Source organism: Lutra lutra, chromosome 7 (assembly GCF_902655055.1).
Source record: "Lutra lutra chromosome 7, mLutLut1.2, whole genome shotgun sequence".
NCBI lineage: Eukaryota > Metazoa > Chordata > Mammalia > Carnivora > Mustelidae > Lutra > Lutra lutra.
In genome coordinates, this window is record NC_062284.1 from 131,460,421 (window position 1) to 131,477,910 (window position 17,490).

Consider the following 17,490-nt stretch of genomic DNA (forward strand, 5'->3'; position numbering starts at 1 on the left):
AGTCCTTCCTATGCCCACAGACGGAGAAAAACAAACCACAGGTCACAGAGTGAGGGCAGGGAAGGAAACTGGTTGCCAGGCAGCAGTAGCAAGACCACATGTTAAGGCCATACAACAAACAAGGTTGAGCCCACGCGGCTGGTAGGTGAACAGTTGACTTTTAACACACCCACAACCAAGCATAGTTTTATACTTTGATTTATTACGTTGACCCTTTCTTTCGTATTTGCATGTATGGGTCTGTAGCAGCAGCGGCATCAATAAATTTGGAATGCTTTATCTGACTGAGAATAAATGTGTAAAACAAAAAACAAATGAATAGTCCCTTCTCTCAAGAGGGAGGGTGGTAGAGTGGAATGGGGCTTTGGAAGCTCTCTGACCGGGTCTGAATATTATCTCTGTAATTAGCTAGTTATGCAACCTTGTGTAAGTTACTTAAACTCTTTGAGTTCCCTCATCGGTGGGATGGAGATAGTGTTATATCCAGCACACAGGTGGCACTCCCTCTGTGTCCATTTCCCTTCCCCTCACCTCCCCCCAACCAAGATTCCAGAGGGGCACTTTCCAGCGGCAGCTTAGAAAGCAACCTGGCGGGGCCCCTGGATGGTTGAGGAAAGCCTCTGCTTTCGGCTCGGGTCGTGATCCCTGGGTCCTGGGACTGGCCCCGAGTCAGGCTCCCTGCCAAGCGGGGAGCCTGCTTCCCTCTCTCTCTCTCTCTGCCTGCCTCTCTATCTACTTGTGATCTCTGTCAAATAAATAAATAAAATCTTAAAAAAAAAAAAGAAAAAGAAAGCAACCTGGCAGTCATCAGGGGACTTCTATTACTAGTCATGATGAATCAGCATAACAAACTGGTATCTCTATTATAACAACATATTAAGAATCAGATTTATATGGAATTGAAACAGCAAGAATAGTAATCATGCAAAATTATCACCTAGGGTAGTCCCATTTGCAGACACTGGTCATGTTTCCCAGTAGTCTTCTCAAATATGCCACCATAGAAATAAAATTCAAATACCATGACCCGCAACAGTAACAGGGTAGAAAGGACAATGTGATAATTGAAGAGATAACGCCCATGTTATTAATAACAACCCCCACAAGTGTTTCAAATCTTCAAACTTCTAGAACTTATTTCAGGATACTGCATGACTCAGTAGACCCTAACCATATTACTATATAATAAAAACACAAAAGAGGGTAGACAGTGGATGTTTCCAAGAGTTCTAAAGGAATACTTTCTTAAGACTTTTTTTTTTTTTTTTTAAGAATTTGAGATACCTGGGAGAATGTCTAGACCTGGGTTTACGTATGTTCAGTAGACCTTCTCTTTTATGACAGTGTATATGATGGATGAATGCTAGCAGACTAGTCAGGATACTTGCAGAGGACTTTTCAAATACAGTTTTATAGGTGTCCGTAAGTACACTTGTGAATGTATGAACTGCAACTTAAAATTTATGTAATCATATACATAGATTAATACATATGTGTGTGTATGTGTGTGTGTATAAAATATACACGAACGCTTCCATGTGTCATCAGGGTGGTAGCACACAGCGTGACAGTCTAGAGGCTAGAGGCTGTGTCTGCACGCATACTTGGGGTAAAAGACCTGGTTTTTTATTTATTGCTTACATGACCCTGAGAAAGTCACCTTAAGTGATGATCTGTTTTTTTGTCTGAAAAATGGGGCTACGAAGAGGATTTAACGTGATGATGCGGGTGAAAGTCCCAGTCCAGTGCCTGACCCGTGGTAACACCCTGAGAAATGCAATCCTCACGATACGTACCGATACACATTATCCTGTCCTTAGCAGACATCAGCAAACTGAGGACCAGAGAAGTCTGAACAGCCTGTCCCTTGCATGGGCTGGACAGAAGCAAGATTTAAATGCCAGATTATCTGACTCTAAAGCCTGTCCAGGGGGCCCACTTCCCGAACACCTAAATGTAGTTTTACATGTATCATTTCACATGTTTTCAATGTATTTTTATTAGGTGAGAAGAACAGAGTTTGGCTTGGCAAAAATCTACTAAATCAAACGGTTCTACGAAAATCAATCAGTCATCATCATCATCTAGAAACTGAGTGTTGTATGAGTTCCTGATAAAAGTCAGAAGGAAAACCAAAAACGCAACAAAACACCCAACAACACAAAACAAACCGGCACTAGGTTATGACATGCTCCAGGAACTTAAGCACACGCACACAAGTTCTTCCTCCTGAATAGCTCCAGTCTCATCCTCCTCCTGGACACTGTTAGAAGGATGGAGAAAAGACTCCCCCCGCACAGTCAGCCTGTTTGCTTGCTCTCTTTGTGCCATGCTGAGGACCCAGAGTGTTATTGCTGGCTGCCTGGAAAAGCCCGGGTGCCTGCTGAATTTCTTTCTTTCCCCTCCCCCACAAAACAAACACACAGCAGCTGAAGGCTTGGAGAAACAGTATTCACTCCTGTAGGGGGGCAGAATTTTTCTAGACACATGCAATGGACTTTTAGGAGCAGTATAACAAGACTTGGCTGGGCATATATGGGAATCCTTTCCACACCTGTGGGGTTGTGCATGGACACACTTGCCATTAGCCAAAAGCTCATTACAAATGGCACTCAAGACGTACTCGCATGCTGAAAGACCCTTTGGTGTGAACCCAGAGCCCCCCAGCTCCCACACTTGTTCCAGGAACATGAGTTTCTGTTGGCCCTTACTGATCTGGTCAGTCTGGCAAGAGAGAGCACGGTGGGCAGGGGGACGTAAAAGCCAGATGGGGTGGAAGGATGAAAGGAGTTCGGGATGCAGTTTTCTCCTACCCCGAGTTACCTCACTAGGTACAAAATGAAGTCTACTAAAAACTGAGCTGCTCTGGCTAGAGAGTGGAACCAGTGAAAAATGAAGATTTTTAAATATTTAAGACCCCCCTCTTTCTCCTGTCTGTTGTTAAAAGAAACTTCAGCGATTCTGCCTTGGCCATCAAAATGTCCTTAATTTTTCTGCTTTTGGGGCTTTTTTTTCAGTCTGGATGAGGCAGAGAAGAGAGTGGGAGGGAAGGAGGGGGGGGGCTGGGAGCAGAAGTTTAACAAAGGATCGCTTTAACAGAAACTACTGAGTAATCGCTCTGTCCTGGGCCAAGAATAACATCAGCTCAATGTCAGCAATTAGAATCAGGTCAGCTGGGCCTCACAGCCGGTGCGGACCTCCTCGCAGCCCCCCAGCACGAGGGCTACTCATGCTGATGTCACCAGCAGTCGCTGCTGCCCGAGAAAGTCCCCCGACGCAGCTGAAAGAAAAGTGTTCTAGCCTTCTTCGGGGGCAGGAAGCCGGAATGAGAAGGAAGGGGGTTAGCAATGAGTGTAAACCAGAGAGAAGACACACACCCGCATAGATCAACACATAACGGATTCATTTCACCACCCTGAGCTGACTTCTGTCACGTCTCCAACCACCCTGACAGTCCCGTGACATGAATGAATATATATGTGAAGCACCGGGAACAGGGCTGGGGCCACAGTGCTTACTGAGTGTTGGCTATCACTATCAAAAACAAAGAGGGAGGAATCTGTCCCCTTACTTATCTTCTAGCCACCATAAAACTTGCAGCCGGAACAGTGATCGCTGAGCAAAACGTACCCTGATAAGAAAAATGTACACGACGGTTCTCGAGTCTGGAAAACTTATTTATAAGGAGACTGTGGCAGATGGAGTGAACAAGATGGAAACAAAGTTCCTATAAAACAATGAGTGCCTGAAATTTTATAAGGGCAACACTAAGTTTTAACATTTTCGGTCACCCTGCCAAAGGACAGAAAACAAGTCACTGAAGAGGAGATATTTGTAATCGCTTTCTCTGTAGCTCAATGGTTCTCCAAGTGTGGTCCCTCAAAGACAAACACTGGCACTACCTGGGGAAAAGGTTAGAACTGGAAATAATTGAGCCTCATTCCCAAACTTACTGAATCTGAAATGGGGTGGGGTTAGCAATTGGTGTTTTAACAGGCCCTCCAAGTGGTTCTGTTGCTCATAATCAGGGGTCCACAAACTAGGGCTTGTTAGACAAATCCGGCCTGTTGCCTGTTTTTAATAAATAAATTTTCACGGGAGAATAGCCACACTCATTCATTTCCATACTGTCTACGGCTGTTTCCATTCTACCGTGGCAAAGCTGAGTAGTGGCCACAGAGACTCTATGGACTACGAAGCCTTATGTATTTACTATCTGGCCATTTACAAAAAAAAGTTTATTGACCCCTGTCTGACTTAGGATGATTTCTTCCTTAAAACTGCTGGTTTTACTCATCAGTGTGTAAAAGTGCACGGTTTCCATTTTGCCTTACTTTGTTTATCCTGCTCTCTGTCAAATGGACCAGATCACATCTATTTCCTTGCTCCTCAGTCCCTGGAAATCCTGCCCATGGCTCTCGGTGACTTCCTCTCCGATGCCCATGTTACAGTTCCAGTCTCACTCTCTCTCTCTTTTTTTAAAGATTTTATATATTTATTTGACAGAGAGAAACACAGCGAGAGAGGAACACAAGCAGGGAGACGGGAGAGGGAGAAGCAGGCTTCCTGCCGAGCAAGAAGCCCGAAGCGGGGCTCGATCCCAGGACCCCAGGATCATGACCAGGATCATGAGCCGAAGGCAGATGCTTAACGACTGAGCCACCCTGGTGCCCTAGTTGAAGTGGATTCAGTGCATGACACTTTCTCAGTTTATGAGTGCAACGCCAGACAGAGATGAAGATCAAACCTTACGGCATGAATGGTTAGAGATGTCTATTTCTGAACACATCCCGAATCAGAGTTTCCCTTCTTGAAATCAATACCTTTAATAAGCTGGCTACCTAAGTGCAGAAAGGGATGGAGAACTTCCTTTATGTGTAATGCAAGAAAGGTTGCATGATGTTTCCCAAAAATATTTTTAGGGAATCACTATGAAAGCCACAGTCCATGCATAAAATCAATATAATTCGATATGCTACAGTACAATAGAACAGAAAGCCCCCTTTAATGACCCGATCCATAGGTATCTCTTACGGCTGAATGTTAAGTAAATTAGATTCCAATTCTACCCTCAAACAGACAATTAACCAAATTGTTACTTATATCAATGGCAATGGATACTTCAGAAGAATGAATCCAAAACATAAGGAGTTCATCAGAGAAACCACCTCTATTAACCCAAGGGCAGAAACACAGAGAATGCAAAGCAGGCTTCCATCAACTATGTGGTGATAATTATAATGGTTGAGTCTAGCACAGCCATAAGGTAGGCTAGAAAAAGAGGCTTAAAATCTAGGGGACATTTAATATCTTATTTGCTATTTTCTTAGTTATAAACTCTTCAAGCTATGAATTTAGTTTCTTTAGCTCTCCCATAGTCCCAGAACCTCACCCTGACTCGTTTTTACCTAAATCGGCTATGGGTTAGAAGAACAGAGGGAAGAAATAAATGATGTTATAAACATATATAAAATTATGATGAATGCTTTTCTGTTACCTCTCCAGGAGACACGAGATAACTCCCTTCTTGGGAGTTCTAACTCCTCCCTAAGACAGATACTCTGACAGATTCTAAAAAACATGTTTTCCATATACTTCATAGTTCAGTGAAACTAAACCAGTATAATCCTCACTGGAAAAAAAAATCCACACAAGAAGAGCAGTACTCTGAATTTTCAAAGGAATGTGAGTCACTGGAAGTTAATCAAAAGAATGAGAAGGGCTTTTACATGAAGCAGTTTCTAAAAGTGGAAATCAGTAAAATGGTCTCTCTTTCCCCCAAACTTTAATGCCCCACAATCACTTTAAAAATCATCACCATTTCAAGGTATGGAAGCATGAAAAGGGCCCGACTGTCTAGATTTATTAGATCATCGATTATGCTCACGTAAGGGAAATGAGGCTGTTTCTGAGACCTCTGCAGTCCAGGATCTGATTAAGCTGGCATTCTCAAGTACCCTGCATGATGAGAAGTTCAGAAGTTCACAAGGTTTAAGAAATTAAATAGATTTAAAAAAATCTAAGATAACATTTAAATCTACAATTCTGAAATGTAAACTGCCTATCCGAAGGACTTTCTAAAGGAGGATGGAGGGCAGTGTGGTGATCAAAATGAGATGCTACGTTCCATGCTTCCCAGGTAAGGAGTCTGGATTTTCCTCCAATAAAAATGACCTACCAAACTACTTCACAACTACTGACATTTGCAATTTCTCATAAATTACACTGAGTTAATATAATATAGAGAGTACACCAGCATAGGAAGAGATGAGCACGTAGTGAATGAAATAAAAATAATAAAATGTCTGGGTCTGGACAACAGCTAAAAAGGTTAAGTAGACACAGACAACATAATGGCAATTGCTTTATTTAGAGGAGAAGAAAAAACTTTGGGAAATGCTGCCTTAGCTCTTGAGTGAATATTAATTTTGCACAAACTAATGCACACTACGTACTACATGTTTATAAGAGCAAATAGTAAGAAATCAAACGGATATATTTCTTCAAATAACCAGCTAAAAGGACAGCTCATAGAATCAGCACTGATTTAGCCTAAAACAACATGTAGAACGTAGTAATTGATTCTAATGATAACCCTGAAATCATCAAGAAAAAGTTAATGCTATAAGGGCTGAATTTTTGTGAAGTCATACTTTTCCTGTAATTTGGGCCCCACTGACACACTAGTACCATGCACTTACACAGCTCCCTCGTGCATACCCTCAGGAGTTTCTGTCACTGTAGCGACAATGAAGAGGAGACCAATGTTTCACAAGTTTTGTGTACTGTCAAACCGGAAGACCAAAAGCCAAACTTATGTCCATTTCCTATGAGAAGAACTTGAAACATTACTTATATCTTGAAAATTCTGATAGGTCATGAAGGATTAACGTGTGCTTATGTGAACCAAGTGTGTAATGATAGGGGAGTAGTACATTTAGAAAAAAAAATTGCTTCAAAGGCTAACTCTTAGGTAGATGGAAAGTAGATCCTCTGGGAGCTTACTGAATTACCACCATGCAACAGAGAGGGGAAACGCTCAAGAGATTTCTAAAGAAAAAATATTCAAAGGAACGAAAATGTCAAAACTGGATCAGTGTTACATCCCAGCGAAGCCAACATCATGGCTTCAGAACATTTCTTCCATTAGAGGAGACTCTCCGAGTTGTCCGAGCCATGGTGGTGTTGGTAAACCCTGGGGAAAGTGTTCCTACCTTTCCCACGGATCTTACTCCACCCCTGCACACCCACCCCCGACCCCTCTTATAAGGACGATACTAGCATATGGAAAAGCCGTATCTGAATCACCTGGTGCCGGGCTCGACTCTGGTCCAGAAGCTGCTGGGACTGAAGTTTCTGTTGTTCAAGCTGCTGCAGGGCAAAGTGGAGTTGGTAGCTGCCCGCTGTGGGGTGGTACTTGTGCTGCGGGACCACCCCTGTAGCCTTGCTATACGCGTTGTTTTCTACCTCTCCCTCCCAGGCAAAGCCACCTGTTTGAAGGCTCCTGGAGAGAAAAGAAAGCAGATTTCTTAAGAGAGGTTGTAGGAACAACGTAACGGAAAAGAGAAGTATCACAGGTATTTTTTTTCCCTGTGTAGAGCCAGGCACAGTGCGGGATTACAAATCTACTTGTGTGATAAATGATCTGAACTGTAGCTCCGTGAAAACAAAGTCAGGGTCAGCTCTGCTCTCCGTTCTAGTCGTAGCACTTATCCCAAGGCCTGGCACATGCTCCGTGTACAGTATCTGGTGAAGGTTAAATAATGTATCTAGTGAAGGTTAAATAATGAAAAGAGTCCCTTCAGTTCCCCTGTGATGGCCACAGGGCTTCCGAGAGGAGCCAAGAACTTCCAGTGCAGGATGGCAAGCTAAATGTCAGGTAGGGACAGAGGTGCAGTCATCTTCTCTAAAATCAACTTCAAATATATAGGGGTGAATTACACAGAATTCATGGTTTTTCTTAACCACCCATTAGTGAGCTCATGCATCCCTCACGGGATAAAATAACTGGTCTGAGAAGATTCTTTTTTCATTATTCTAAATTTACCTCAATGGAGTCCCCAGCCAAGCTGAGGTTTAGCCTGTGCGTCTGAAGAAGATGAAGGGCTGGTGGCCTTTGGGACTGTTCAGTACCCATGCTAGGCTCTTTATTATATACTCTGACTTTCTTTGTTGCCCAGATTCCAAAGTTTTAGATTCTGGTGACCATGTCTGTGTATATCCCAGCTAAAGTCTTCATAACTACAGGCCTACACTTGCCCTCTCAGTCTGTTTCTTCCAAGCAGAAAAGTCCCCATTTATACCATTCCATACCCATTAGGATGGCGACTGTTAAAAACAATACAAATGGAAAAAAAACAAATGCTGGCCAGTGTGAGGAAACACCGGAACTCCTGTGCATTGCTGCTGGGCACGTGAAACGGTGTAGCTCCTGTAGAAAACATGCCGGCAGTTCCTCAGAAAGCAAAACACAGGACTGCCAAGTGATCCAGCAATCCCCCCCGCCACCCGCCAGGTACGTACCCCAAAGAGGGGCCTCAGACACTTGTACACCAATGTTCACAGCAGCATTATTCCCAACAGCCAAAAGGTGAACACATCAACAGGTGAATGGATAAACAAAATGTGATCTATACATACAATGAAATATTACCCTTAAAAAAGAAAGAAATATTGACATGTTACAACAGGGATGAACCCTGGGGACATCATACTACATGAAATAAGTCTATCACTAAAGGACCAATGTTGCATGATTTCACTTTTGTCAGGTCCCTAGGGGAGTTAAGTTCATAGAAACAGAAAGTAGAATGGTGGTTGCTGGAGCTGGGGAGGTAGGAGAATTGTGAGTTACTGTTTAGTGGGTACCAAGTTTTTAATTTGGGATGACAATAAAGTTCTGGAATGGATGGTGGTGATGCCTGCACGAACCGTGAATGTACTATATGCCACTGAATTATACACTTAGAAATGGTAAATTTTAGGTTGTATGTATTTCCTCACTGTTTTTAAAAAAAGGTCCCCATTAATTTTTAGAACAGTCTTACCTGGCAGCCCTTTTCTCTCATTTTTGGTTCTCCTCTGGACCTTCTTCAACAAACCCGTGCTTTGTTTTGTTTCCTTTTTGAAGTACAATGATCAGGAAATTGTACACAGAAAAAACAAGAAGAACTTCCTAGTCAGCAATCTTGCCCCATCGGGGCTTAAAGAAAGGAAATAGTGCCGAACTGAAGAGAAGTAGTCATAGTGATTTAAATCATCCTGCCGTCATTTCCTCTGCAAATTTCCTTTGGCATTAGGGGCCATTTCAATGGTAGAGAGGCAGCAACACTGGGATTATGTTGACCTTCCTGAGGCCTGACCTATAGGCCACCTAGTTCTTTACAGCCTGATCCCTAATGACCCCAACAGGGCCCTGGGGAAAGGACCAAGGTGGAATGTCTGCTGAGTCCAGGAGCCCAGGCTTCTCTCTCGTTCATGTCCTCCCACATTACTTCATCGGTTCAGGGGTCTGCTTTGGTTTCTCCGACTCTCTTGAAGGGATTTCCAAATACCCACGTAAGGGAAAGTCTGTGTAATGTATTCTGAAGTCCACGGACGAAGGGTTTACTCCTCACACACTCTCACCTCTGACAGGTCACCTCCTCCCACAGTTCGGCTCCCCTAGTTCAGTGGCACAATTACATGCTTTCGGCTAATCTTCTCGGAGAACACTACCAAACAGCTCAGAGCTTCTTTATGAATTTTTCTGAGTATGACATCTGATCTTCAAGGATCCCTCAGTGCAGGCTGTTCTGTAGTGGAAAAGACAGGATCCTTCCCAAGGGACTTCCAGAGATACAGAGCCGTGTGGCGACCAGTGACTGAACAGAAGTACGTACCTAAATACGCAAGTGAAATGTTCCCATTTATTCCACAAAGTGCTGAGTGGGAGTCGAACAGGAGTTACAGGGGGAGGAAAGGAGGAGCCAGAGGAAGCTGGTATCTCTCTTCTCATTAGTGAGGGAAGAGAAAAGCTTAGTGAAGAGAACGTGCAAGAAACAACTGAGCCCCTCGGGGAACTGCACGGGCTCTGAGTGGAAGGGGTGGTGCAGAAAGGCATCAGGTAGAACCGAGAGAAGGGGGGAGGCGGGAGCGGGAGGGTCCACTGAACGAATGAGCACACGGGAAGAGACAGATAGAACAGTAGGAACGGCCGGGCTGAATAACTTTGAGATTTCCATCAAATAGGGCAGATACTCAAATTTAGAATGAAACTATTATTCGGATAACTGCACCGAAAGTCAGAAAATTCATCAATTGCGATTCTACTTCCAGTTCTGGCTTGATGGGTATAGAAGTTTTTAGCCACGAGTAGCCATCTAGACTCAGGAATTAGATAGTAAAGGGTTTTTGTAATGACGTTACAGCTCTTAGGTCAAAATTCATCTCACTGGCAGGCTAGATGGGTTTTGTTTCCTAAAAGCGGCTTATTAACGCCCTCTTGTTGTACACCGGAAATCAGAGTAATGAGGCCCTCTTATACAAAGATGACCAGGGACAGATTCTCAGGTGTGTGTCCACAAAGCAGGGGTCTGTGAGTGTCAGGGGTAGGACAGAGGGTAAGAGAAGGTCATATAAGAGAATACAGATAAGAGGTCTGTCCATCCAACCGTACACATAGTGTACAGACTACAGTATCATAAACTTTTACAGTAACAGCTGTTTCTAATCGCATCAGTAACCTAAGCCCAGTCTCCAAATCACAAAAGAAAGTTTCCCAAACAAGTAGAAACTTTTACCAGAGGCAGGAATTTTTAGAGTGCACCCGGGTAGGGGCAGGAGTGCTCAGCTGTGCAAGGCAATGTGGTGGGAAACTTGCTTGCATGGAGTGATGCTGGTGGTACCCAGGCCAGGGCATCTCACAATTAAAGCACAAGCCTCTGGGGTTTATAATATGCAAGTTCTACAGCGACTGACTCAGAGGAAGTCAGGTGCACTCTCATTTGCACTTTACCTGAGATTACATATCTCCGTATTCCCTTCTACGGCATCGAATAGTTTCCATTTCCAGCCAAAATCCATCCTGAACCTTGATTCATTGTAGTCTACTAGCAATATATTTTCTACCGCCATCAAAATTTTGAGCTTTAATTATTCTCTCTGGTTTTTATGTTATTCTTTGCTCAATACTAAAATATAATATGGTACATGCGCCTGGCAAATAACTTCTAAGAGTTTTATATTATTTCTAGAACAGAGTAGAGACAGCCAAGAAAATTAGCTGTGGAAATGCTCCGAATGTCTAACATTTGACTCAAATTCAAAGATTCAAAAGCAAACTATGCTGTATTTCGCCTTTACTACTTATGTAGCTAATAGGCAACAATATGGCGAATTTTTCTGAATATCACCTTCTCTCATTAGCCCGCTCATTTAGAACTTCATCTCCCTTTCTATATTACACTGTGGCATGGCAGGGCTGAATGTTTCTCCATTTAACTCCAGCCAATACAGACCTTCTCCTCTGCTTTAATATGTTCCATCAAATGGATGTTGGTTGTAAGGAACTCGCAGGCACTGGTTTTTATAACGTGCTGGTTTTTAGCAAAGCAATCACCAGGCTTTCGGATCTTCTGAGACTGATGTGATGGTTCTACAGAGTATGATCCCGCAGTCCATGTCCCCAGCATCCTCCACCCAGTCCCAGCAAGACTTGAGTTGCCATGTGTAGGGAGGGTTGGGAAGTGTGTAGATGTAGAAGATATAAAGGACAACAGAGGCTACGTTTTCTTTGTTTACAAATTCTCAGTCCCAAACTAATCTCAGCACCTAGTGAGTGCCACAAAGGAGCTGTAAATGCTGGACATCTTACAGATGAGAGCAGGGCCCCCAAGCAGAACAAAGCAGTGCGGGCCAGAATTAGAAAGCTTTGAGATCAGAGAGGCATCACGCAAGGTAGTTTAGGGACTTCTCTTGGCTTTAGGGGATGTTTCCAAGGACAAAATTAGAGTGATTCTGCATGGACTGTTGCGTGTCCCATCCCCAGTGCCTCCCAGGGCAGCTGGAACAGGGCCATATTCATAACGACCACACAGGGAAGAACAAAGCAGCGAAGGGTCCTCTCCACTAGGGCCTGCATTACGCTAACTTCTCTGTGTCAACTGTTCTCATCTGTGACATGGGGCTAGGGCAGTAAAGCCCTATTTCAAGAGCTGTGTGGGTTCAAGAGCTAACAGAAGTGAAAGTACCAGCATCCTGGAATGGCTCCAACAGCCTATCACCACCACGAATACTACGATTATTACTATTCTTCCCCCTACCAAACGATTCCATTTGACGGCTGCCCTACAGTCCTTCCAGGTAGTACACAGAAAACACGAATTCAGTCATTCACCTTCAGAGGATTCTGTGTTGCCAAGTTAGCACAACAGAGCCATCAGCACGGTATTAGTTGTGAAGTCAACAGGGCGCTGGCTTACTAAAAACTCTCCGCCCACTCAGTCTATTTGACAATTATAGCAGAAAAGCTCTGCTGAACAGTATCCTCTAAAGGGTTATTACAATTGTGCTACAACTCTGTATGCTGCAGGCCAGAACAGGTTATCTGGAAAGTGATGAATCTGCCTCCTCTTCAATCCACTAAACAGTGGGAGGGGAGCGGGGGCAGAGGCACATATATCTTTTTATGCATTCAGTTTTCTGCTGAAATCTACTTCCTGCTCCTCCATCAGAGCTGATCGCCCCTGCCGTCTACTCTTTACTGGCAATCTCAGAAAAAGGACTGTTTATACCTTCCTGTCCTAAACTCCTCCCCAGGGTCTTTCAGCCGGACCTCCACCCATGTAAAGGTGGTGGCTGCCTTTTTCTGCTCTGGAGGGGGCTCCACTGAGAGTCTGAGTGAGCTGCACAGACCTCTGGGACTCTCCTTCAAAACCCCTGAGCCCAAAGGGAAGTCCTATTCTCCAGTCTCAGAAGTAATGAACTAGAACCCTCTTGGTTTTTATGTCGCTCCCTCATTCTCCATTCTGGATGTTACCTCTCCTGGAGTTAAATCAGAGGTAAAGCTCAAAAAATACTCGAAAGCATCTGTTGGACTTCTGCTTCTGAACAAGCTCTAGAAAGTTTTAAGAGACTGTCATTCCTACCTTAACACAAAGAACAAGCTGAATAAGCCACTAAAACATTCTTCAAACCCAACAAAATGCTGAGGATGTGCAGAAACCATAATGGATGAAATTCCAGGATATGACAAGCCTTAAGCTTTCAGCCAGAATGGACCCCTCGAAGGAGGAGGTATCTGCCACAGATAAGGGTTAAGGCACCACTGCCTAACTTTTGACAAACTCAACCTGCTTGGGGGATGGTATGATATATTAGACTCCTTGCAGCCCAGCCACAGAGTGAGTCTGTGGCCACCTACTAATTCTTTCACCAAGTGCATGGGGAGACCAAAGGCTGGAGATGGGGCAGGAGACCGACCCAAGTCGCTTTCAGTGAATCGTGTATATTATTCTTTGACCTTCACCAAAACTCAATAAGTAATAGTCTAAAAGTTAGTGGTAATATAGAATCTGAAACCAAATCAATGAACTTTTCATACTCTGTTGTTTTATCCTGCACTTTGAATGGATCTTTCTATTTATACAAGATTTTATAATGCATGCATTAGCCTTTAGGAGTAATGGTTCACTTTACTTACACAGACCTTCCAAATGTTGACACACTTCATTATACAATATAAAAAAAATAACATGTGTTAATATTACTCAATCACATCAGAAAAGTCTTCAAGTATTAGGAAGCTATCAAATCCATAATGGTGGATACAAGTTTTCCACAATTCTAATTTTTTCGTGAAAGCTAGAATTTTATCACTGACAACAAATACCATCAGTTGTTTTCCTGAAAGTGCTCAGTTCACCGTTTATTTTTGAGAAAATACCTGCCACACATCTAAATCTGAATAACCAGAGTTCGTCTACCAGTTGTTCTCTCAAGTGAAAATGTTTAATGAGAAAAGCAGCTAGTCTGGACTGTAATTCAGACAGTCCCACAAGTGCTTTTCCTTGAGACGACAATCACACAGGACACAGAAGTGCTCTCTATGTACTTCCTATTTTGTCAGACAGAACATGAAAAAGATATGTAATCCAGAGTTGAGATTTCATTATTATTATTGCATAACAAGGATTTTCTTAAGTAGCACTGGGATTTCTCTTGTAGCTACAAATGCTCTTGTGGTAAAGTTTACCATGATTACTACTATAGTTTGGTGCCACAGCCTTAATTTGTACTAAGGCATGAGGAGTTTTATAAAAACACCATTGTTTTTGCACCATGTGCAAATGCCAACTTAGTGAAAAAGGCAAAAAATGTCTTAGAGCTACAATGGAAAACATTTTGACCCTACTGTGTTCCTCAAAGAGTCTTGAGGACCAACCCCTTGCCCTTTCTTCCCACCGCCCCCCCACACCCAGAAGAGCACTTTGTGAACCACAAACCTGTTGCAATAGAGTCTGGGGACAGGGGAGAAGAGAGAGCGCGACTGGAAGAGGACTCAGCTACTTGAAAAGCTGACATCCAGGATGAAAAGCAGACAGTTCATGTGGTTCAGAAAACTAACCACATGATTGTAAAGCATAAAAGGGTCTTAGAATCTTACTGGTGCTCACATTCTGCTCTCAAAACATCTGAAGTCAGAGATGAACTGGAATGTCACTAAGGTTGCAATGAAGTCCAGACCCAGCTTAGTTATCAATTAGATCGGCTCAACCCCTTCTCCTACTGTCCTCCTTCCATACCTTAGCAGCCTGAGAAAAGGATAAGCATGTCTTTTCTGGGGGGTGGGAGGTAATACTTTTAACTTACTAACTTAAGACTTTGGTTTTACATAAAATGTCTAGCATACCGTTAATAATTATAAAAGTCATGCAGAAGCATGAAAATGGGATCCATGAGAGAAAACAGTCAATAGACGGGCACTGAGAGATGGCACAAATGTTGGACTTAACAGACATGGGCTTCAAAATAACCATGATAAATATGTAAAAGGGTCTAGTGTAAAAGGTGGGCAACATGTATAAACAGATGGGGAACTTCAACAGAAATTCTTATTTAAAAAGAGAACCAAACAAGAACCTGAGAAGTGAAAAAACACAAAATCAGAAATGAAGAATTCATTCAAAATGCTTAATAGCAGACTGAACGCAACAGAGGAGAACACGTAACATATATAAGATTGGAATCCCAGAAGGCAAAGAGAGAGAATGGGGCAGAAGAAATGTTTAAAGAGACAAAGGCTGAGAATTTCCCAAAGCTGATGGAAGACATTAACTTACAAACCTTAGAAGCTCAGCACATCCTGAGCAGGGTAAGTACAAAGAAATCCACACCAAGGCACATCATACTCAAATCGCTGGCAACTAAAAATAAAGGAAAAAAAAAATCTTGAAAGTAGCTCGGTGATGGAGTGCTGACTGGCAGTGGTAGGAACATTACCTACGAGGGACCAACAATGCAAATGGTTGCATTGTTGACATCATCAGAAAACAAAGATCAGAAAACAAAGGACAGGTATTTTAAAGTACTGGGGGAGAAAAAAACAAAACCAACAAAAACCAGCCCGTACAGACTTAAACATTTAAATCACCCTCCACCTACTCAGTCTATTTGACAATTACAAAGAACTATACCCAGTAACTTTAGACCACTGATTCTTTTCAAGTACACGTGGAGAATTCGCCAAGATAGTCCAAATGCTGGGCCACAAAATAAGTCCCAATAAAAATCAAAGGATCAAAATCCAGAGTATAGTCTGACTAGAATGTTACTAAATTAAAAATCAATAATAATATATCTAGAAAATTCCAAAATATTTGGAAATTAAACAACACACTTCTAAATAATCTATAAATTAAGGAAGAAGTCACAAGACATATTTAAAAGTGTATCCAACTGAATGGTAATGAAAACACAAACAAAATCAAAGAGTACTTAAATAGTCTTAAATGTCTATATTAGAAAAGAAATGTATAAAATTAACAATCAAGCTCCTACTTAAGAAGCTAGGAAAAAGCAAGTTAAACAAACAGTAAGTAGAATAAAAAACAGGATAATATTAAGAGCAGAAATCAATACAGCAATTAAACAAGGATGCCATCAGACTGAGGCGGCTCTAAGCCTTGGCAGCCTACATAAACACACCAAAACCTAAGCCAGTGTCAAGGCGCTCAAGTCTGAGAAAATGATATTTAAGAACAGTCCATCACAAACAGCTTACTAGGCTTTCCCACATAAGGCAACTGCTTAAGCTGTAGTCAATCAAGCAATTTCCTGGCTTTACTTAAAAAAAAAAAAAAAAAAAAAAAAAAAAGCCCTGCCCTTAGTTCCTGCTGGTAGATTGCTCCTAGCCATTTTCAGTTTGTCACTGCCCAATTAAAATCAATGTTTGCTCCAATGAACTCTTCCAAATCTTAATATACTTCAGTTTATTTTTTTAACACAATGGAATAGAAAATAGGCAGAGAATAACAACAAAATCAAAGGTGGCTACTGGAAAAGATTTTAGAAGTTGATAAGTGCCAAGCAAGCTGATCACAAAGAGAAAAAGGACATAAATTATTAATATCAGGAATGAAGAAGAACATCATAGAGTCTATCGATATCAAAAGTACAACATAATATTATGAATAGCTCTATGCCAAATATTCAACAACTCAGATAAAATGAAGAAATCCCTGGAAATACAACTTATTAAAAGTGACACGATGAGAGAAAGTCTAAATAGCTCTCTCGATATAAATATGTATATAAAGAAATTTAACTTGTAATCAAAAACCTTCTTTTACAAAGAAACCTTAAGCCCAGATGGTTTCAATGAATTCTATCAAACATTTAAAGAAGAAATAATTCTACTCTTTCACAAAATCTTTCAGAAATAAAGGAGACGGGGAAAAATTCCCAACTTATTATATTATGTTAACAAAAAACACAACAAAGACATTCCAAGAAAATTACAGGTCAATATGCCCAATGAACATATACACAAGAGACTTTAACAAATATTAGCAAATAAAACCAATCAATCCTTATCTATCTTCTATATAAAAAATCTACTTCCTATAAAAAACTAGATCATGTATCATGACCAAGTGGTATTTGCCACAGGAATAGTTTAAGATTCAAAAATCAATCATGTAATTCACCACTTAAAAAGAATAAAGAAGAAAATCATAATAGAACATTATAAGAGGGTATAATGCATTGGACAAAATGCAACAGCCATTCATGACAGAAACTCTTAGTAAACAATAACAGAAAGAAAGGTTCTCAATCTAATAAAGTATATCTAATATTATAAAATAAAGTATATCTATAAAAATCTATGGTTAACATCATACTTATTAGTGAAACACTGAACTCTTTCCCTTTAAGAATAGGAATAAAGGAAGGGTGCTTTCTCTCACCACTTCTATTCAAAATTAGTAATGGAATACATAGCCAGTGTCA

General features: G+C 41.7%; 1 protein-coding gene across 10 annotated transcripts in view; it reads right to left on the reverse strand.

The window, feature by feature from the left end:
- TTLL5 (tubulin tyrosine ligase like 5) overlaps nt 1–17,490 on the reverse strand; it is a 284,234-nt gene that overhangs the window by 76,443 nt on the left and 190,301 nt on the right. For all 10 annotated transcript variants that reach the window (XR_007128458.1, XR_007128457.1, XM_047735330.1 and 7 more), the window contains one exon: nt 7,309–7,504. Coding sequence is in view for 8 of the 10 variants with exons in the window: in XM_047735330.1 (XP_047591286.1) it covers nt 7,309–7,504 (196 nt within the window). In the remaining 2 variants the exon portion in view is untranslated. The remainder of the gene's footprint in view (nt 1–7,308; nt 7,505–17,490) is intronic.